At 57.7% G+C, this 22,120-nt stretch overlaps 2 protein-coding genes across 3 annotated transcripts in view; one reads left to right on the forward strand and one right to left on the reverse strand.

Moving 5' to 3' along the window:
- Positions 1-230: 230 nt before the first annotated feature.
- TSPAN1 (tetraspanin 1) lies at positions 231-4,792 on the reverse strand. Its single transcript, XM_061451350.1, has 8 exons — positions 4,700-4,792; positions 4,511-4,575; positions 3,081-3,287; positions 2,612-2,686; positions 1,802-1,900; positions 1,282-1,419; positions 746-829; positions 231-473 (listed from the first exon to the last, which is right to left on the reverse strand). The coding sequence occupies exons 2-8, from the start codon at positions 4,565-4,567 to the stop codon at positions 420-422; spliced, it is 714 nt and encodes a 237-aa protein (XP_061307334.1). The 5' UTR covers positions 4,568-4,575; positions 4,700-4,792; the 3' UTR covers positions 231-419.
- A 5,886-nt stretch (positions 4,793-10,678) lies between these two features.
- Positions 10,679-22,120, forward strand: part of PIK3R3 (phosphoinositide-3-kinase regulatory subunit 3) — a 79,792-nt gene continuing 68,350 nt past the window's right edge. The window contains exons 1-4 of one of the 2 annotated variants that reach the window (XM_061451353.1): positions 10,679-10,934; positions 11,521-12,214; positions 16,199-16,294; positions 16,534-16,611. In XM_061451353.1, coding sequence (XP_061307337.1) covers positions 11,899-12,214; positions 16,199-16,294; positions 16,534-16,611 — 490 coding nt within the window. In that variant the 5' untranslated portion in view covers positions 10,679-10,934; positions 11,521-11,898. The remainder of the gene's footprint in view (positions 10,935-11,520; positions 12,215-16,198; positions 16,295-16,533; positions 16,612-22,120) is intronic. The other variant, XM_061451351.1, reaches the window with a different exon arrangement.

Raw genomic sequence — 22,120 nt, forward strand, 5'->3', positions numbered from 1 at the left:
AGTGATGAGGGGGGCACGGAGCAGCCCCCACTTAGGGACACAGTGGAGACAGCATGGGAAAGGCACAGCACCTGCCTGCAAGGTTTATCAAGGCATCGCTGCGCCACTGCCAGATCAGCAGCTCTGATCAGCCCCTGCGCTGCTCTATCTCCCTCTGGCATCAGCTAAACAGACCAAGCAGCTTCCCCCCCTTCAAACCCCCCCCCAAATCGCTATGTACAGACTCAGTGTCCCATAACAGTACAAAAATATACACAAACTCTACAGATCCCAGCTCAGTAGATCAAAACGCAGCTACAAAATCACAGTGCACAAGACAGCATCAGGCCCAGGGAGCGATGGGGTCCCCCGGAGAGCACGGCACGCCACAGGAGCACCCCAGCACGATGAGGGGGCAGATCATCTCCTGCTTTGTGGGGTCATTTCTGGTCCAGATGGCAGTACAAGTACATGGCAACCACCATGGCTGCAATCTGGGGTGGCAAGAAGAAAGTCAGCACCCACAGGTGTGTGTTGTCTCATCCCTCCACCCAGCATGGGTTTGGGTCACAGCCTGTAGCATCCATCCCCAGCACGCTCAAGGAGGAAGAGTTGGTTGTACCAATGGAATAAGGCTCAGTAGCCACCCTGGGGCAGATGGTGGGCCATAGGGCTGCCCCAGCCCCTTGCCACCCCGGCTGGTCCCTGCGTCACCACTCACACCCAGGTACAAGGCGAAGGAGCACAATGATGCTCAGGCACTCACCTCCAAGGCAGCGATGCCAGCAGCCACGCCACCCACCACACCTGCATGGGTCCTGATTTCTTCTAAGATCTGATCGAAACAGCCCTGCAGGAGGCAAACACACAGGTGAGGGTGAGCAAGAGGTGGTGCTCCCCCAGCTGCTGGGGCACAGCAGCCCCAGGAAGGGTGGTACAGTTCTCCAGTATGGAGGCAGAGATGGTCTGGGGGTATCGAGGGGCAACTCAGCCACTTCCCAGGCCAAATCATGGTATTAGGGGCAGAAAGGAGGGGAATAGGCAGGGAAATCACACAGAAAACCAGAGTGGTGCCTGGATTCATGCTCAGTTCCAGGCATGCCAACCTGCGACAGAGCTCCCCTTAGGACCAGAGCAATGGCAGCATCTTTGCATGCCTCCACCAGGCATCCCCCCGGACTTAAGGTCCATGAGAGCACCATGTCCCAAGCTGGGGCTGGAGCTACATGGGAGGTCTCCTGCCCCATGCCAAAGCACACCCCAAACCAGGCTCTGCCAGAAGAGCTGTTGGTGCACCCATACCGTGACTTTGCTTTCTGCAGCTGCCATGTAGGTGCAGGGCTGTGTGCTATTACAGCAGGGCTCGGGGTAGGTTCCATGGTCCTTATACCAGACGGAGTCGTTGAAGTCTGTGTAGTTATTCAGGCCACAGCAATGGACCTAAGAAGGAGAGAAAGGAAAGGATGGGGAGAGCATCCTTCAGGTCTTCCTCCTGGTGTCCAGGTCTGAACACCGCTGCCCCATGGAGGGAGTTACCCAGCTCAACCCTGGTGTTCAATGGCCTTCCTGGAACAAGGATTTTGCCCATACTCAAGCATGTACAGTTCTCCCCTCAGCCATGGGACCACTGGACCCCAAGCAGGTAGGTCCCAGGCATCTGGGAAGCTGATGGGAGGGGACAGCTCAGCACATGCAGGATGATGATGTTGTCCCCATTCCCATCCCGGAATGGGAATTGCCCATCCCAAAGCCCAGGTTTGCACCACTGAGCCATGTTGGGAGCATTCTGGCCCAGAGATGGGGGCCCCAGGGCTCAGCGCACCTCCATCATGGTGACATTCCAAATGTGTGTGAAGCTCTTATCCACCCCGTACTTATCCTTCAGGAGAGGGGTCACCACAGCCGTGAGCAGTGTCCCTGCCTGGAAGGAGAGGCAGAGAAACACCATCAGAGAAGGTTCTGGTGAGCATCACAGAGTTAAAATCCCCCATACTGGTCTCAAGCTATTGGGAGGAGACCAGCCAGGCCCAGAGTGGCCAGGAGCACGTCACACCACATCCTTTCGGCTTGAGGATAGCTTGGCCCCTTCCCCACTAACCAGTACTTTATGGCACCCAGGCCACTTATGACCCGTGAGTCATGTGATAAGCAGCACAACTGAGGGAGCCAGGAATGATGTTTGCTCTGCGGTTGACTTCTCCAGTGCCTAATGAGGCAGTCACCTTTCTCCCCAGGTGGTTTCTCAGGTGCTTAATAAGGGGGTGAGTTTGAGCATGAAGCATTAGGGATTTCCTCTCCTATGTGGCTCCTGCCATCAGAGGTGGAGAGGTGTCAAGGCTGGTACTAGCTTAAGGCATTTGAGAGAAAGAAGAGGGCAAAACTTGGACCATAATGCCCATTTCTTCAGGGCAATGGGAATCCCTGTTCACTCCATCCTCACGCCAGCCAGGCTGCCCCACCTTGCCCACATAGCTGGTGCCAGCAGGGTCCAGCATCCCTTCCTCCAGCAGGAGTGCCCACCTCTGAATTTCCCCACCCATGGGCAGCACCACCAGCCCCATCGCCTCCTGCTTTCCCAAAGGGTAGGAATGGGTCCCAGATTAGCCCAAAGCAAGCCTCAGATGGTACTCACAACACCCGTGTAGACCAGAGCCACCACGGCAGCAGCAACTTCAGCAATGAAGATGATCAGCACCACTGCGAAGAACTAGAATACAGCAAGGGGAGGGAGGTCAGAGCAATACAAGATTCCCAAGGCCACAGGACACCACCTCAGGGCTCAATCCCCGTCTCATTGCCTTCAGCTCTGCTGCAGGGCATGGGCAACACAACCTTGGGATCCTCCAGCCTTCCCCATGGGGCTGATCTCTCCGAACATGCTCCAAAGGAGACCTCTGCTCAGCACCAGCTTCTGCTTCCTTTCACCCTTAACCCAGGGCAGACTTTAGGTCCAGCACTGCCCTTTCCAAGGGCCACCCAGCCTTCTGCCACATGGGAACATCCACGGAGCACATCTCCATGGAACAATCCATCCCTCAGATCTCCCCCACCAGAGGCCAAGCTCAAGTGAGGCTTGATAAGGAGACAAGTCAGGTCCATACCATCATCAGGAGGCATTTGCTCTCCTTCTGTGCTCCGTAGCACCCAAGGAAGCCGATCACCAGCAGGATGGCACCGATGACAATGAGGAAGTAGCTCACATTCACAACCTGCAGGATGCTGGAGGAGATTGCCCCAAATATATCCAGGAACGACTGTCCATCCACTGTGACCCAGATGCCAACTCCTAGCAGGGTCCCACCACTGAGCTGGGAGGAGAAAGACAATGTCAGCTCCCAGGCAGGCAGAGATGTGTGATTTGGGGAAGGTCCTGGCACAGCTATTTCTCCCCTTTGCAAGCTCTTGCTACACCAAATCAATACTTTATGGCCACTAAAGGCAGCTCAGGGTGTTGCTGCCACACACCTGGTGTGTCCGGGTGGGTCAGTATCCTTAAACACACCCCACCACCAGCACATTCCCAGCTGTGGTGTCACAGCTCCCCCTGTTCAAGGCAGCTAAGCCAGCCGTGTCACCAACCACCCCCTGACCCCAGAGGGACCCACATGTCCAGCTCACACTGGCCACCATTACACTGCCACAGATTCCATCCAGGGAAGATACCCACTTACACGGGGGAGCGGCGGATCGAGGGAGCCCCAGAGGCTCACATACACCTGGCAAGGTCAGCTCAGGGCTGCTTCCAGCCTGCCCGAGCCCTGCCCTCCACCCGCTCCACCTTTCCCAAGCCCTGGAAGGAGCATTAAGGCAGCAGTGTTTCACCAGGGTGAGGCTGGAGGTTTTGCAGCCCCCCCCTTTCCTGCAGCTTTATCCCACCACAGCCCCTTCCCGCTGGATCCATCGCTCTTGCGTAGCCAGGGTCGTTCTTAGAGCCCCACCACCTTTTAGCTCTGGGAGGGAGCAGAGGCTGAATGTGCTCTGGAAACTCCCAATATCCCAACACTAGAAAGGAGTTCGGATACTGGGAGACCCCCAGCACTGCAGGTCACTGTAACACACACGGGCTGCTCCCCTATAGGCAGGGACCCAGCAAACCCCCCTGTTCTGGGGCACACTGCACCCCTCACCAGAGCTTCAGCACAAGGAAGGACGTGGGTCGCTGATGCAACAGCCACCATCCCCTGAGCCCAGCATGGTCCCCCGGGCTTTGGCCAGCACTGGACACACCAATGTAGCAAGACCCCTACAAGCCCAAGGCTTGGTGCCAGAGCCCAGACCTCACACCCCACCGGGGTCCCAGGAGCACAAGTCGCGCATGGACCTATATCCCCTGCTCAGCCCCCCACAGACGGGGACATGGAGGGGCAGGAGACCCCACAGGGGATGGCTTCCCCAGCCCCATGCCCGGCTCAGTGTGCTCCCCAGGACCCACTCCCTCGGTCCCCAGCCTTTCATCCCTGTTTCCCGAGGGGCAGGAAGCCGCCAAGGTCAAGTCCCCCCGGGGAAGAGACATCATCTGGGGCGCACTTACGAATATGGCCAGGTTGAAGAGGATCATCATGACCTTGATAAAGGTGAAGCACCCCATCTTTGCACCTGCGGACAGCACAGACTTGATCAGGGGGGATCCCCAACCACAGCCCCCCGCCAGGCCAGTCCCCTGAGGGGCAGAGGAGGGGGATCCCCGGGGCGCACTCCCCAATGGCCGAGCCGAGCTTACCTGAACGCAGACCGGTCCCAGCGCCCCGTCCCGACCGCACTGACGCCTTTTAAGCGGGCACGGCCCCGGGGCCGCCTCCTCCGCTGGATCCCCCCCTCCCACCCCGTCCAGCCCGGCCCCGACAGGGCCACCCCCTGGAGGGAGGGAGGGAGGGAAGAAGGACGGGGGATGAAGCCACGCGTGTCCCTGGGTACCTGGTGCCTGCTGCCCTCTGCCGCCGGAGCGGCCCGACCCGGGGCATGCAGGTAGTGAAGCTGGATGCTGCTCCGCGCCCGTCACCGCGGCCTCTCGGCGGTGGGGCTGGGGATATGATATCCCCGTCCCAGTGCTCCTGTGAGCTGACAACACTCGAGGACAAGTACCCCTGCCTGTGTCTTCGCTGAGACCCAACCTGGAAGCCCCGTGACCCTTGGGATGAGCCTGTAGCCCCCTTCCAGTGCCTGAGGGGGAAGCAAGAAAGCCAGAGAGGGACTTTATACAAGGGCACATATGGACAGACAAAAAGGAATGGCTTTAAACTGAAAGAGAGGATATTTAGACTGGATATTAGGAAGAAATTCTTTACTATGAGGATGCTGAGGCACTGGCACAGAGTGCCCAGAGAAGCTGTGGCTGCCCCATCCCTGGCAGTGTTCAAGGCCAGGCTGGACGGGGTTTGGAGCAACCTGCTCTAGTGGAAGGTGTCCCTGCCCATGGCAGGGGGTTGGAGCTGGATGAGCTTTGAGGTCCCTTCCAACCCAAACCAGTCTGTGACTCTATGACTTTGGGGGGCAATTGTATCTATTCCGGGGTGTGTGGGGGGGAGTGGTGGAGAAGGGGAGCTTCCCCCCATGGCAGATGCTGCAGCCATGGTGGGGGTACCACCCCATTGCCCTCCTGCACAGGCGCTCAGCAGCAGTGCTGGGCACTGGCCTTGGGATTTTCTGGCCATGGGCATCCCCATGGGTTGGCCCCTCTCTGCCATCCCTTCCTGCAGGACCATGACTGTGTCCCCTCAGCTTTCCAGGCTGATGCTGTGTGTACGCTGCTGGCCCCACTGCTTGGGACCACTCGGGCAGGGACCTCCAAAACTTCAATCTCCAGCTCCCTGGGCAAAACCAGGAGCAGGCAGAGGAGGGCACAGATCCAGTTTGCAAAGGAAAACCCAAAGTTGTATGGGCCATCACTAACCGTTGAGCAGGGAGGCAGATTTTTGCTGGCGGGGACACAGCAGGGTGACAGCAGGAGAGGACAGTGACAGCCGTAACAGATGCCAGCACTGGAGCAGGTCAGCAGAGACCTGCCATTGCCTAAGGGCTGCCAAAAGTGATCCTCTTTGGAAAGACGCTTTGAAACAGGGCTGCTTAAACAGGGCTACAACAGAGAGTCAGGCAGGGATGCTGCATCCCCAGGACTGACCATGGAGGTGGTTCTTACTCATGCAATGTGTCTTTGGGGCAGGAGCTCTTGTCGGACCCCTCCCCAGCACCCACAGTGTGTCCCTTCAGCTTGTCGTCAAACCGAGGAGTGATGCAGGAGGGTGGGGAGCCCTCATCCTGCAGCAGCAGCCAGCAAATGCTGGGTCTGATTGCTCAGCACACTCCACCCTGCACCCAGCTCCCCCGAAACCCCACAGTGAATTCCCTGCCTGGCCATAATGATACATTTCAGCAGGATGAAGTCAGCCCCATTGGGCTCAAGCCAAAGCCCAGTGGTATCTGGGGAAGCCTTCAACCCTCCCAGGCACCCTGGATGTTGGTGCAACTTGTGCTGAAGCCAGGGGTTTTAACCCTTTCCCCCTCAACCCTTCCCTGCAGTAGTTGCCCATCCACTGCTGCCATGAAGCTGCTCAGAGTGAGGGGCTCAGCCTTTATCCCTCTCCCAAAAGGGGTTGTTACCCTTCTATGCAAAACAAGACCCCCATCATATTGACCCTCTCCCAGAAATCGCCTCATCCCAGCCAGCACACAATCCCCCCTCCTCAAAAAGATTTTGAGGCAAATACATAAGTAGTAGCTTTCATTCCCAATCATTCCCAGATACAAGGAAACTCAAAGGACCAGCTATGGGCTGCTCCATTCACCTCTCCAGCACTCAGCACCGCAGCCTGGGGTTTGGCCGCTCCCCAACAGCACCCATCTGAGCCCCATTAGGGAGCCAGGGCTGGATTTTCTGGCTCTTCAGGAAGGCTTGGCCTGACCACAGCGGGACGAGCCTGGTGACATTCCCATGTCCCTCCTGCCCAGCTGGACCCTGCCACCTCCCCACTGCTCCCATCCCTGCACGCAGCTTGGCTGGACCCTGAGCATCCCCTTCCCTGGAGCACAGGGATGCTTCTCACCGGGACATGGGTAGCACAGCTCCTCCTCAGCAGGCCTGGCTCTGGAAGGCTGAGGGCAGGGAAGTGGGCTGTAATCGGTCACCCCAAAGTCCTCTGTCCCCACCCCAGCTGCTGACCCATGCTGGGCACATGTCTGGTGTCAGGATCTGCACCAAGCACCCCTCCCTAGGTTTTTCTTCATGGAAAAGCTGCCAGCTCTGCTCCCTGCCTCATGTCTCTTCCCCGGGAAGGACCGGGCAGTGGGACCACACTGATTTCATTGTGCTGCAGCTCCCACATTGGGGGAATCCACCCCAACCCCATGGCTGTGTGCAAAACTACAGCCTGAGTCCAAAACACAGGATCTGACCCATTTAGTGCCATGATCTGTGCCAGGGGGTGGAAATACAGGGGTGATAAGTGGGAGCTGCAAGTATGTCCCAGCGGTGCATCCCACAGTGAGTCCCTCAGGGCAAGGATCCAGCCCTGTGCCTTATGTAGCTGATTTTAACCACGGTGCTGTTTCTAGCTGTGTGCTAATAATGCAATTAAAGAGGGGCTCAATGACATCTCCCTGCCTGTGTATGGAGCTGAGCCTCTTCCTGTGTATGTACCCCCCACAGAGGGTCCCCCGGTGCCTGCCCTTCCACTGGCTGCCTGCCCACACCCCTCCAAGATAACATTTCCTTGTTTCTCATATGTGTTCAGGCCAGAAAATCCCTCCCAAATTCATTAGCAAGGTCCATGTCGAGGCACCAGCTGCTGTAAAGCCAAGTGGGATGAGTTGGGGAATGCAGAGGGCTGCGTTGCGGGGTCACACCAGGACAACCTCATGCCGAGCACTGATGCTCTGGGGGCTGCTGCAAGTGAGAGCAGGGCTGCAAAGCCTTCTTCATTGCCTCACCCAGTTGATAGGACCTTCTCCCATCATGGATTGAGGTGTGGGACCTGGCTCTGGTCAGGGTGCAGTGCTAGGGTGTGCTGACATCTGCTGCCTAGGGAGGTGGCATTGAGGGGCCATCGGTACCCAGTGCCATACAGATTGCCCTGCCTGGCACCGCAGTCTGTCCGCCAGCACCCACTCCTGGCATCTTCCCCACTGTGAAGCTTCAACCCTGCAGAGAGGGGAAGAGCCCCAGTGCCAGCCCCAGGCAGAGCCCCAAGCTTTTCCTTATGTTCCTTGGTTTTGTTTCCAGCATCCCCAGGTGGGGGTACCCCAGCCCAGGCAGGCACTGTGGCAGTGGTGGCAGAGCAGGGATGTAGGAGCCAGCAGCTCCTGGATGCTGTGGGCACCGCGATGGGAGGTTGTTTGAAGAAGCACTTGGCACTTCCTCAAACAAAACCCACAGAGGCCAGAGCTCACTCCTGGGCACCCTGAGAGTAAACCAAGAGGGAGGGAGTTTTGCTGCTTCTAAAGAGAAGAGAAAGCAAAGCGTGGCCCTCTCCGGAGGGAGGAAGCGGAGATGAAACCAAAAAAGCCGACTGTGAAATGTCAGCTGAAATCAGACATTGTTTCTGTGATTTCTCCAGCTGGGAAGGGCTTCACAACCTCACTTACTCCAGCCCGGCACATTAACAACTCTATTTATGCTCCGTTTATTCACAGCCATGTGGCTAACATCCCGGGAAGCACAGGGTAAGTGCGACCAACACATCTTGGGGCCAGCTGTGATGGCACTGGGCAGCCCCTGGAAATGCTCCCACCAAGGGCTGTCCCTCCATCCAGGAGAGAATGGCAGCAGAGCACGGGGACCCCAGCAAGGAGACATGTCGTTCTCCTCACATAGCCCCATCCTGGGCTGGATGGACAATGAGCAAAGGGAAGCTTGAAGGGGAATGTGGGATGCAAGATGCCTCCTCCTGCACACCTCAGAAAAGCAGAGACCAGGCAAGTCAAAGGCAAAGCTCTCACTGCGATGAGTGCTGCTCATTAAGCAAACGAGGAAGGATCTGTAGCTAATCAGGGCCTGACAGGCAGCTCCTCTGCGTGCTCAATAAATAGCAGTGAAGGGCTGAAGCACTTTTTACTCCTTCATAGGGTGCTTCCTGAGGGTTCTCTGCTCATCCTGAGTGATGTACTACCTCTGGGCTGGAGTGAGGTGGGGGTTAAATTAGCAGTGTAGAGGTGAAATGGGATGAGGGCAGCTCAGGGTGGGGGAGTTTGGGGAATGATGCTGCTGCAGTGAGCCTGGAGTGGGGATTAAGGGGTGCTCTGGGGATGGTTAGAGGCCAGCACCAAGAAGGGGCCCTGGGGGAGGAGCTGGCCATGCTGGGGTGATGCTCAGCCCCATCTGGGGTGAATGAGGGGGCAATGGGACTTGGGTCCAGCAAGAGATGGTGCCTTTGGCTTTGGGGACCCTAAAGTACATTAGGAGGGGAAGATTGCTGCTGCTAGGAAGGAGAAATCTCATTCAGCAGCCTGGGAAGGGAGATGATGGATGTCATGCTGTGGTGTATCCCTGCCCCAGAGCCCTGGGACTGTGTTAATTCCTGGCCTGGTTTTGGGATTGACCATAAAATGGGTGGTAATATCAGGTGGTGATGCACCCATCACCTTCCTGAGCTCTAATCCTCTTCTGGGGCACAGGGACACGATGGAGACAGCCCCAGGCAGGGAAGCAGAGTCGGAGAAGGGCAGTGTTTGACTGTTTGCAGCCAACTCTGACAGTGCCAGTGGGTTAAGGGACAAGGGAGAGAAAAGGCCCTTTTAGTCCCCAAAAGCTGGCAGCAGGGGCCCAGCAATATGCACCTGGGGTGAGATCCTCCAGGATGCTGCTGCCCTGCATGGCCAGTTCATGTGTTGCAGGAAAAGGAGAGAGGGATTTGCTGAAATTATGGGGTGGAAGGGCTTGTACCGCTCCTGTGTTGCTCTGCTGGCCTCTGGGCCTCAGCTTCCTCAGCCTTACTCAGCACCTTGGGTTTTCCCTTGAACCTTGGGCCAGTGTGCATTTCCCAAAGCCCATGTTTCAGGTACCATCTATTTATAGGATGCCTGACCCACAGCAAAGACAAGGAGCAGCTGCCAGTTTGGAGAAGTCAGTGTGAGGAGCAAGGATTAAAAGAAACCCCAAAACACCTCTGGGGACATCCCATCAACCTCTTTGTGCCTCACAAGCAATCAGATATTGGGACATCTTGTCCATGCCCCATTGTAACTGGCTCTGCTGCGACTCACTGGGACACAAACCACATCAGGGCAGAGACGTTCCCAGCATGGGTGTCCCCAGGCTGGAAGTGAGCTGAGAACTGATGCCCTTGTTGCATGTGACCATGCTGCTGTTGTCACAGGCTGGCTTTGTGTGTGTCCCTGCTGTGGCTGAGCTTGGCCCCTTCCACATCAACCCTGCCAGCCCCCTCCAAGTTCTCTGCCCCACTAAATTTTAGCTGTTGCTTTGTTAACGTTTAAGGATGTGGGAGCTCCTGCAGCATCACCTTGTGCTGCTTTATGTGGTACCCAGTCCGTACCCTGGGTCTGAGGACCATTTAAATGTTCAAGATGAGAGTGAGGAATTCCTGGGCTGGGATTCTCCATGACAGCTCCTGCCTTGTCCTGTGTGTGTTTTCTAGCCTGGCTAAGGGATGAGGTCCTCTGTGGGTGAGCAGGGAGAGCTGCCTGCTGTGGAGGGGGGGGAGGTTTATGGTGTGCTGGTCCCATTTAGCATCCCTAAGGACGGATGGAGCCCCCCCCCAGCTGTGGTTCTCCAACCACAGAGGAGGTAATTTGGGAGCAGATGCTGCATCTGGGGATGAAATCATCCACCTCCTCCTTCCATTCCCCCCCTCCCCGGTAGCCGGGCTCCCCCCCCCCCGCCGCGCTGCGGGGCTACCGGGGAGGAGGGACGCTGACATCACCGCCGGAGAGCGGCTCGGCGGGGCCGGGGCTCCGCTCCGCTCCGCTCCCGTTCTCCGCTCCCGCCGCGGGAGCCGCCGCGCACGGTAAGGCTGGAGGGGGCAGCGGGAAGGCTCTGGGAGGCGGGTGGATGGAGGGATGGATGGACACACGGACGGCCCCGCTGCCGGTGCTCAGCAGCATCCCGCCATCCATCCCTCTTCCCCGGGGTCCTGCGGGGAGCGGGAGGACAGCGGGTTGGCAGCAGCACAGCATTCCCCCCCCCTCCGGGGAAGATGTATCTCATGGTGGAATATCTATAAATGCACCAGAAAAGAGGAAGGAAAAAACCCAAACCCACCCCAAAATCCTACGTCTCCATCCGCCGGCTCCGTGCAGCAGTGCCAGGCTGGAGCTGCCGGAGGGGAGCTGCGTGCGGCAGGCGGTTTCTCAGCCCATATGTCTATTTTAAAAGCCCGTGGCGTGATCTCTTGCCCTACTTTCCAGACTCTTGCCGGTACTTTCCTTGCGTGCAGCGGCCGAGCCCTGCTGGCGGGAGATCCCTGGGAAGCGGGAGCTAAGCGAGCCGCTGGGCTCTCCCCGGTGTCCGGAGGCTGGGATGGGGGGATAAGGTGGTGGGTTGGGGATTAGACAGCAATTTGGTCGCTAAGACACTGCCTTTCTCTCTGGCAGAGAGAGGGAGGTCCCAGCACCATGCAGATGAGGCCAGGCTGAGAAGAGGATGGCACATTTGGACCCCAATTAGCTTCTCTTGTTCCCCTCTGTTTGCCCTGGTGATGAAAAGGCTCCTTACCCACACCTGAACCAACACTGCTGAGCCCTGGGCACTGAATTGGCTCTGCAGCCGTTCCAGGGCTGGAGGTGTCAGGAGCCGCTCTTCAACACTGAGGTTTTCCAACACTGGCATTCCTATTCTGCGTGTGCAGGGAAGGGAACACTCCCATCTGCACCGTGTTGCCCCAGCACTGCCATACCTGCTCTGTGTGAGCACCCCAGGCCTTAATGCCTGGTTGGATACAGGCAGTGTGACTCACACCACACAGCATCACCATGGCCTCCTCGGATGGGCTGCAGTACCGGGCACTCTACGAGTACCAGAAGGACCGGGAGGAGGACCTGGCGCTGAGCCCCGGGGACGTGCTGACAGTCAGCAGGGCCGGGCTGCTCAGCAGCCCAAGCTACAAGGACGGGGACGAGCGCAGCCCCCAGGGTTGGCTCCACGGCCTCAATGAGCGCACCAAAGAGCGCGGAGACTTCCCCGGCACCTACGTGGAGTACCTGGGTCCCACGCGCATCGTCACCTCCAACACCAAGGCCAGGCCACGGCCCTTGCCCCCGCCACCCGCTGGGACCTCTGCACCCTGGGGTGAGTGCTAGGGGAGCAGGAAGGTGGGATCCTATGGGTGGGTGCTCAATGCAAGATGGTGAGGGTGGCGTGGAGCTCGGGTGGGTGCTTGCATTCAGTGGGGATCCACCCTCGGGATGGGGATCCAGCCGCAGAAGGAGGAGCTGCCCTGGGAATTATCTGCCCTGATGCATCGAGGCAGCTGCAGAAGGGGCAGGGGGTACCCAGGGTATCGCTACCCCCTGCAGACAAACACACTGCAGGGATTGCTCCTCACCAGTATCCCGGGCTGGCTGTGTCCAAGGGGGTCTGTGTCTATGAGAGCACAGGAGAAGATGCAGGAGCCTTTTGGCCCTCCAAGCAAAGAGCAGAAAGTGGTGGTCCTCGGGAATCTCTTTTCCCAACTGCTCTTCTCCCCATCACTGCGGCACCCGAATCCGGCTGCTCTCGGTGCCCGGGCAAGCGCTGGCCCCCAGCCAGCTCCTGGCCTCACTGTCACTGTGTGCATGCTGGGGCAGGGGATGATCTCAGCAGGCAATGGGGTTGGTTCCTGAGGGCCTTCTCCGTCCCTGGGGGCTGTGGCGCAGTGCTGGGGAGTGGGGAAAATTCAGCAGGGCCCTTCTGGCATGGGGACCTCCGGCCATTTCTCTGATGGGATCTTGCAGCCAGCTCTGCCCTCGCCGCTCACCGCAGCCAAGTGCGCTGGGGCTGGGAGGAATTTCACAGCAGTTACAAAATGTACCTGAGCAAAAAATCAACCAAAATCCCAAAGAACCCCCCCTCCCAGTTACACAAAGCCATGGTGCTTTCCTTCCCTGGGATGCGATGGAGGAGGAATAGGAGGAATGGCTCCGTGTGCGGCTGGGGCTTGGGAGAGCAGCATCACCTTTAGACACAGCTGCTCCGAACCTGCCCAGCTCATGGTCTGGTGCCTCAGACACCCACTTCAACCAGACTGGGACCAAGGCACAGATGTGTAACTGGAGAGGCTTACCTCTGATGCTGGCTGTGCATCGGAGGTACCTTGGACAAGGGTTTAGAGGGGCACCCACTGATGAGGAGTCCATCTCCCTACAAAACATGGTTTAAGGTCCCTTTGCCACCGTGATTTAAGAGGGTGAGGACCACTTCGCCCCTGGGCTGAGCACAGCAGGACTCAGCTGGCATGGGGCAGTGTCCTGGGTTTAGCAGTAGCAGTCAATTCTTCTCCTTCCCTGACACCATCCATCACCACATATGGGGCTGCCATGTGGGTCCGGCAGTTCAGACCCCTCCAAAAGCACAAGGAAGATGCTGGGACCCCTCTCTGCATCCCCTCACTGCAACACGGGTGTTCCTCCACGACCGATGCTCTGAGTGCACCAAGGCACCCACAGTCCCAGCAGCGCTGGTGAGGATCACTGAGCAGCTATGCACTGCCTTTGTAGGAGGGAGCAGGCCACGTTTTGGGGGGTGCCCCTAGCAGACAAGGGGCTGGAGCCACCTTCCCAGTTAAGCTCAGTGGTGCATGAGGAGCCCTCTGCCCCTGGCTGTTTGGCATGCAGAACCCTACCAAACTTGATGCTGCAGTGTGGAGAACTCAGGTCAGGCGGGAGCAGACCCAAGGGCTCTCCAGCCCCATTTGCCAAGGAGAAGCGTGAAGCCGCCTTCTTGTTACATCCCTGCTGCCCATCACCACTGCATCATGCCTGCCCCATGCAGAGGGTGCTAATGGGCTCTTCCCCAAGGGTCTGTGAGATGTACCCAGGGGCGTTTGGTGCCCCACAGACTGAGGCACATCCTCAGCAGCAAAGTACAGCCTGGCCCATGCATAAGGTGCAGGCTGCATGTGCCTGGGGCCAGGATAGCCCCCTAAAAGTGTAAAACTGAGATTTATTTTTCCCCCTTTTTATTAATAGGAAAACTCCACCAGACCCAGGGTTTGGGGTAGATCGAGGAGGGTGCTGCCATCTGCAGGACATGCTCTGGCCATGGCCTTGTGTCCGGCCCCACTGTCCAGGGTGTGCAGACACCTTAGCAGGGGACACTCGTGCTGCATGACCACGTCTTTCTGCAGCAGCAAAGCAGCGTGCACCACTTTATGTCTGTTTAAACCCAAACCTCCTGCCTGGTGAGGTTTCCCTTGGAGTAAAAACCTCAGCATCCCCTTGACAGAAAAGGGAATTTTTTCATTTTTTAATAGTATTGGAAAATTCTTCCCATATTTTTTCCGTTCCCAGATGGAGGTTTTGAGGGACATGGTTCTTTGGCCACCCCAAACGATTATTCTTCTGCAACGGCAATGTGCTGCCTTGTATGCCCTTAGTGCCCACCAAGCCCCTGTGCCACTCAGGGACCCTGAGAAGGATGAAGCTATGGGGTGAACCCTGAATGGGAGAGAGACCCTGCATCACCCAGCCATGCCCTGGAGCCAGGGCTGGCTCTGCAAGGAGGAATGGTCTTCATTTGCACTAAATAACATCCTAGAACGGTCTCTGCAGTGGGTCCAAGTCCCAGCGGCCTTCCAAGGGGTTCAGATGTTTTGCCCCTGCCTGGTTGTCCTGGGTGGCATCACCTCCACTTCACCCAGGGCTGGAGAAAGTGGTGCATGAGGATGCTGTATTCCAGCCTGGCACTCTGCAGGGACAGGATGGGCTAAAGCTCCAGCGTGAGCTTGGGACCATTCCTGCTGTTAATAGTAAGGAGAAACAGACGTTTTTTGCTGTCAGCACCTTCTCCCTGTCAGCTTGGAGGCCAAAGCCCAGTTTTCCCTAATTAAAAATCCACCCATGCAATGGGGGCATTCTCCATGGGTTCCCAACCACACACTTTGCTTTTAAACCTGAAATCTTCCCTTTTCCCACCCAGGGCATCCACACATCCCCACTGGGCAGCAGAGGGGACCCCCTTGCTAGGCTTGCATCAGCCACCGGTGAGCAGAGGTTTGCATCCCCTCCCTGCTCTCCAGGCAGCACCAGGACATCACCATGGCAAAGATCAGAGCCTGGATCCATTGCAGCCAGGTTGTGTTTTTGCAAAAAGTCGAAGGCTTTTCTTTTTTTCTTTTTTTTTTTTTGTCCAAAGTCCCTTTTTTGTTTTGCCTTTTTCATTCCTTAAATTGTTATGGGTTTCTTGGCTTCACACATGAGCTCCCTGCCTTCTGCCCCATAGCAAAAGCCAAAGACAGAATGAATTTAACAAGGGAGTTGGCTGCTCTGGAGTGTGCGTCGCTGGGGGAAAAACTCACATTCAGGCTTTATTTAATTAGCTATAAGGGGTTTTATATATTTCCAGCTGAACAGACCCACTTGCCACATAAAACAGGGAAAGGGCTCTTGGCACATCAGCATTTCCAGATGCCGTCCGTACCCCGGCAGTCTCACGCAGCTCTGATGTGCTGCAGCCGATGGCAGCCCCTGCCAGCTCTTCCCTGCCTGCTGCCTTCCTGAAGGGCTCAGGACCTGTAAGGGGGGGTGGTGTTCAATCCAGCACTGTGCTGCCAGGGTCTCCATTGGGTATAACCTTCACAGGAAGGGTTTATCAGCTGGGGTGATAAGGATCCTGCCTGGGCTTGTGCTTAACCCTGTTGCAGACACCAGAGAATCCAAGCGGGCGAGTGCTGCAGGGAGCCTTGCCTGTGGTGGGTATGGATCTGGCCCCCCAGCTCCTGCCTGGTGGCACTAAGGGCTGTGAGTGATGAGAGGGGCAGCCTCGGTGCCATAGGAGGAGGGGTGGGGAAGGGGTTTTGGCCATGCTCAGGGTGGGATGTTCCCCATGGGAAGGGCATGGGTTAGAGCAGATCTCTGCATCTCAGCAAGCAGCTCAGCCCCCAGCAGTGACTCTTACTGCAAAAAGAGGATAAAATAAGGGAGAAGTTCTCCAAAATTGGACACACATGAGCCCGAGCGTTGGTTGTGGCTCTGCCAAAGCAGCAGCTTGATCTTGTCCTGGTGCAGCTGAGGAAAGAGGCTGGAATTCCTGCAGGCAGGAGTTTCCAAGCCCCTTCTCCACATCTTTCCATCACAGGGCTCCCTGGGCAGGCAGAGCTCACTGAGTACCCCACTCTTCCGGAGCAGGCGCTGCCAACCGTGGCCAGGCTCATCGAGGCACTGGAAAAACAAGGTATGGGCAGCCGTGGTGTCCTTCCATGGCTCGTATATGGGTGCACACGCTCAGCCCCCCGCTCTGTCCGTGTTCGGAGATGCCCCAAGGGCATCACTGAAGCCAAACCTCTCGCCCCACACCCGGTACCCGGGGCAGGGTAAGGGAGGGGTGTGGTCTGAGTCCCTGCCCGCTTGCATTGTGTTGGAGGGGAGGATGTGGGGCTCAGGACTGACCCCTCTCTCCTGGCTGCTCCTCAGGTCTCGACAGCGAGGTGCTCTACAGACCCGGGCCCAGCTCACTGGGGGATGCTGAGCTGAAGCAAGCTCTTCTGACGGGTAAGTCCTAGAGCCACATCATTCCCCATATCCCAGGAGGGATGAGAGTTTGGGGGTGCTGCTATCAGACGAGCCATGTAACTAGGCGCAGCAGGGATGGGTTACTGCCTCCAGCCTTCTTTCAGCCCTGTAAGGTCCTGCCTCCATGCAAGCTCCCTCAATTCCCCCAGTATGCCAGCGTGATGCTGCCAAGAGGGATGCAGGTGTGGGGCTGGAGTGCTTCACTAGAATCTCTATTATTTGTTTAGGGAGAAAAAAGGTTTTGTTTCGCAAACCTGTAGGGTTCCTGCTTGCAAAAGAGGGCAGAGAGAAAGCCTCTTGTGGGTGAGAAAAAGGGAAGAAAAAGCTTATTTTTTAGGAGAACGGGCACGAACAGGATGGGGAGGAGGGAAAACCCGCTTCCCGGCGCTGCTCCGCAATTCACGGCTGGAATGGCACGGGGGTGTTGGGGACGTGACGGATCCAGTGTGCCGCTCCAATCTGGGCTGGGGGGGCTGCGTCCAGCATCTCCCTCCTCCGGGCCGCGGTGCCCGGAGGGCGGCACTGTGGCTCCAGACACGGTCCGGTTGTGCCACCGCGTCCCCCCTCCCGCCTGCCCTTGGGACACAGCCCCGCGGGAGCCGGGCACCCCGGCTCGGCTCGGCTCTGCTCGGCTCGGGGGGGGCCGACCGGTGGCTCTGCCAGCGCCGGGAGCCGGCGACAGCCGGGCCGTGTTGCTGGGGAGAAGGGCTGTGATGAAATCGCTATATTAAGCAGCATGACCTCATCGCTTCCCCGCGCACCGGGAGACGAGTCCCCGCCGGGCCCGGGCTGCGGAGAAGGGAGGGATGCAGGGGGAGAGGTGCTGCGGGTCCCAGCGCTGCTCGCCCGGGGGGTGATGTGGGGCAAGGTGCACCCCACACCCGCTCCTCTCCCGTTGCAGAAGCCCCTGCTGCGGTGTGGGGAAGGCAGGGGAAGGGGTGTCCTTGAGCACAGCCGCTTCCCCCGGCCCAGATTTGCCGGCTGAGGAGGTGAAGGCATCCGCAGAGCAATCCCTGGGGTCTCGGGTGTCCTGGGCACTGGTGCCCAGGCTGGGCAGGGGCACTGACAACAGCACAAGGAGGATGCTTTGCTTTCTGAGCACGCAGGAGTTACGGATCCTCTGTTCATCCCGTAGCATCCCAAGCAGGCATAAGGCTCCCCAGCAGCCCCACAGCAGTCACTACCGAAATCCTCCTGCCCAGCCCTGGGAGAGAACCACAGACCAGGGGCAAAATCCACTGGCCTTGCCAGAGCCTGGGCTGGTGCCTCTGGGTCCATCCAGATTTTTCATCTCCCACTGCAGGACACAGCACTGGGCAGGGAATTGCCATCATTGTTTTCAAACCATTTGAAAGCTTGGTAAATCCCCAACAGCCCAGAGAGACCTGATGCTCCCAAGCCCCCCATCTCCTCTAGGACTTAAATAAGCTCTTTTATTATCAGGGAGCTGCCCCTTGTGCTCAGGAACACTGAGTTGGGCAAAGCCAGAGCTCCCCAGAGCTGGCTGGAGGGGGTAGGACATGTCACACATTTGCTACCTCAGCTAAAGATGCTCAGCCCTCCCAGAGGGATGATCTGCAAATAGGATGGGGATGATGTTCCTAATAGGGCCAAGCACCCCGGCAGACCACAGGCTTGGCAGCCTGCATCCCCATAGCCTCCTGCAGATCAGAGACCCAGTGGTGCTGCCCCAGGTCTCTCGTGGTCTGGGGAGGACCGGAGAGCATTTGTCAGGAGCACCAAGGGCCATAGAAGCCCTTGCATTACATTTGGTGAAGTAAAATATCTCTGCCAAAAAAATGGAGTTTGCATGCCCCATGGCAGAAGTGAGGGTTGTGTTTCTCTTCCTCCTGCATTCCTGGTGATCCATTCCTGCAGCACCCCATCTCTCCCAGCCCGCCTGCGAAAGTCAAGCTCCATTTTAGGGAACAAGGAGAAATCAGAGCCGGGGCTGGCAGTGGCTGGAACTGAACTGTGTCTCGGCTGAGGGGAAAACCAGGTTCCCTCTGGGGGTTTTAGCTTCCCTGCAAATACCCAAATCATGCTGGTGTTTGGCAGAGGTGGCAAGAAAAGTGCTAGAGAGTGCAAGGAAGGAGCAGGGGCTGTAAGAGTTTGGGTGTTGCTTTTCTAACCCCTAAACCTTAAGATGCAGGTGAAAACAGGGTGTTTTCTACACTGAAAGAGCATCTGAACTTCTGGTGGGGAGGAGCAGGTTTCTCTGGGGACAAGTAGCCATGCAGGTCAGAGTGATCCTGGTTGCCCTGGGGATTGTGTCCCTGGGGCTGAATTGTGCTTATCAAACCTTTCACCATCCCTGGCCCTTCCAGAGTCCCTACCCATGGGGGTAAGCCTCATGGGGCAGCCTCCAAGCTGAACATCCCCCAGGCTTTGGGATGAAGGTTTTCCATCCTCATGGGGCTGCAGCAGTGTTGGGCACAGTGGGTTTGGATGCAGCATGGCTCCATGTGGCTCTACAGCCTGGGCTGAGCCTATCCCTATCCCAGTGATAGTGACATCTTGCAGGATGGTGGCCACAGACTGTGCACCAAACTTGATATTTCCATAATGGATAATACAAGAAAAGATATTTATAGGTGAAAGATCAGGAAAGCAAAGACAGAGCTCATCGATAACAGGGGGTTGTGAACCAAGATGCCACCAGAGCCATCGGGTGCAGCAGGGACTGAAGGGTGGATGGGCTCACAGCCAGCTTACCCTGGCTCCAGAGGGGAATGACTTGGTTTAGGACACTCGGCGCTCGGTTCAGACGCTCACATCCCGAGAGGAGAGCAGGGCCACGCGACACGGCTGAACACAGGAGCCAACATCACGTGGCGGCTCTGGAAAGGGACTTAGCGAAAAGCCGCAGCCCCATGGGGGCCGGGGGGGATTCACCAAAGCACTGCAGGGGATGAGGCAGGGCAGGAGCCCTGGTGCAGCCACAGGGAGGGGGCTTTGGGCAGCAGAAAGAGGGGAGAGCACATCTTTAAATGGCAGCGGCAGTGCAACACTCATCCTGGCTGCACACGGCGCTCCCTGCAGTGCCAGGCTGCTTCGTGACTGCAGGCATCTCTGTGCCCGTCGTGCCAGGGCCACACGGTAACCCCAAGGGTTTCCAGCCCCCAGCACTCCTGCTATCCCCTGTGTGTGGTTCAGGGGCTGTTTGGAGCACTGCAGATGAGGCAAATGACACGGTGCTTGCAGACAGAGGTTTATGAGCACCTTCGGTGCCCAGGGGTGATGTCTATTCACCCCATGCTTGCTCAGGGTCCTGCCTGTACCCCTCTCCCCCTGACAGGTGCCAGGCAGCCTTCTTCTCAAGGCTGACATTGAACTTGGGAGCTTCTCGGGCTGGTGGGTGGGCTGGTGCGGGTTGGAGCAAGTCGGAGCACAGAGATCCAAGCTGGGGGAGGCTCGGCATGGGGATGGCTGCACAGTCCTGCAGGTAGTGTCTGGCAGCGCCCTGCCACTGCTGGGTAGGGATGGTCTGCATCCCCATCCCTCCTCTCTGGTGGCGATAGGGCGCAGAGATCCTGCAGACTGTCCCCTCTGCATGGCTCCTTGGGTGCTCTGTTGGCTCAGATGGGGCTGAACCCATTCGGTTTGGTGGCAGAGCACCGAAACCTCCCACGTTTTGGACAACGGATGCCCTGATCCAGACTCTGGGGTCCAGCTGCAGGCGCGAATACTGAGACCCTTCCCCGTATGCACAGGCAGCACTATGAAAAGCCTCCACTGTTGTCAGGGCCGGTCAGGAGCTGCCTGCATCCCTGGGTGCTGGGGCGAATCCGGCAGCAGCGCGAGGCGGATTGGAGCCGGTGTCTCCAGGCGTGCCGTGCCTGCGCTGCCATCCTGCGCGCTTTGATCCGGGCCCCCGCGCAGAGCAGTCTGCCTGGAGACACGCTCACATGCCCGGGAATTAGGTCAGGTCTCGGTGGGGATTAGCGAGTGGTGGTGGGCCCCGGAGCTTCACCGGGGCTGCTGCTGGGCAGAAAGGGCTGGGATGGAGGGAAGAGCAACCACACACCGCTTCCCCCATCATCACAGCATGGATACCCAGCGGGGGAGTGTATCCCCATCCCTGGGATGCCAGAGGGGGTGTGAGGCCCCCAGGGGCTCTGTTTTCCCCCGGCCAGGCTATTAACCCCACCACAATGACTTTACTCCCGAACACAAGGCGCCCCGGTGCCTGCCGCACTGCTTTTTATTTATACCTGCAGTGGAAATAAACCCCGTGTCATCAGAGCCTGGCGAGAGGCATGAGCTCATCTCTTATATTTGGTGGTGATGAAAGAAGGGTAAATAAACAGCAGCAGACACACATCCCTGCCAAACCCAGCGGGGTGAATGGGGGGTGAGATTTTGCCATCCCTTCCCGTAGCTGCTGGGAAACTGAGGAAGGGAACTGGCTTTGGGAAGCAGAGGCAGGGGAAGGCAGCCTCACTGGGCACCCTTGGAAGGGTATTGCAGCACCCCTGCCCTGGTTGAGTGCAAGTCAGTGGTGAAACCCAGCTGGAAAGGTGTTTGGGGCTGCCAGGAGCTGCTGTGCATAGGCAGGGGATGTGGATGTCCTGGCAGTGCCCAGTCCTCCAGCACAAGGTACTAGCAGGGTGGCTGAAGGATGTTACAGTGATACGGAATCCTAGCTGGGGAGATAGCCCCTGATTTGGTGCACAGCGCCCCAGTAAACCCACACTGTGGGATGCCCAGGAGCCTCAGATCAGGTCCAGGGGAGGTACAGGTCCTTGTGCAGGTAGCATCCATGGGGATGGGAAGGTATAGCCCCAAGGACTGGACAACAAGGACACCCCTGCAGCACCAGCTGACAATTAAACCTAAAAGGTCTGGAAAGGGTATTTAAGTCAGTATTTAAGTTAGCTCCAGATATGGGTCTGGCATCCAGGTGGCAAGAGGCTGGGAGCACCCATTGCTTTTCCTTCTGGGCTGGTGGTCATCGTGTGCACCCTTTCCCCAGCCCCAAATTTATTCCTGCTTTTCATCCCCCATGCGATGTGGATGCTCTCCACTGGTCCCCAGCTGCTTGCTTGCTCTGCTGGCAGGAGAACAAGCAGGTTGTGTGTTTGAAGAGGTTGGTAGGGGGGTGAGGTTGGGCTTTTGGGGTGTCTTCCTTCTATTTGTGCCAGGCAGATGGAATCCCTCCATCATTCACTTGGGGAAGAGATCGGAACATCTGGAGAGCAGCAGGAGAGCATTGACTCATCCTGCAGCATCATTAACTTCTTATAGCTGGTTATCATCTCCCTCTGATAAGGGGAGAGCAGCATCCATGGGGTCAGGCCAGCATAATTGGCTGGGAAGGCTCCAGGATTAACCCTTCCCCAACTGCTGGCCAAACCTTCCCAAGCTGCTGGGACACAGCCTGTGCTGGGGAGCAGCTTGGAACACCCCAACTGTGCTCTCAGCCTAATGGGGAGCCCAGCTCACCACAGCAGCCCCAGAAGAAGCTGGGGCAGGAGGGTGCCACTCC

Source organism: Pezoporus flaviventris, unplaced genomic scaffold, assembly GCF_033815535.1.
Source record: "Pezoporus flaviventris isolate CSIRO_AGI_PZ_B2104156 unplaced genomic scaffold, CSIRO_AGI_Pfla_v1 ptg000013l, whole genome shotgun sequence".
Classification (NCBI taxonomy): domain Eukaryota; kingdom Metazoa; phylum Chordata; class Aves; order Psittaciformes; family Psittacidae; genus Pezoporus; species Pezoporus flaviventris.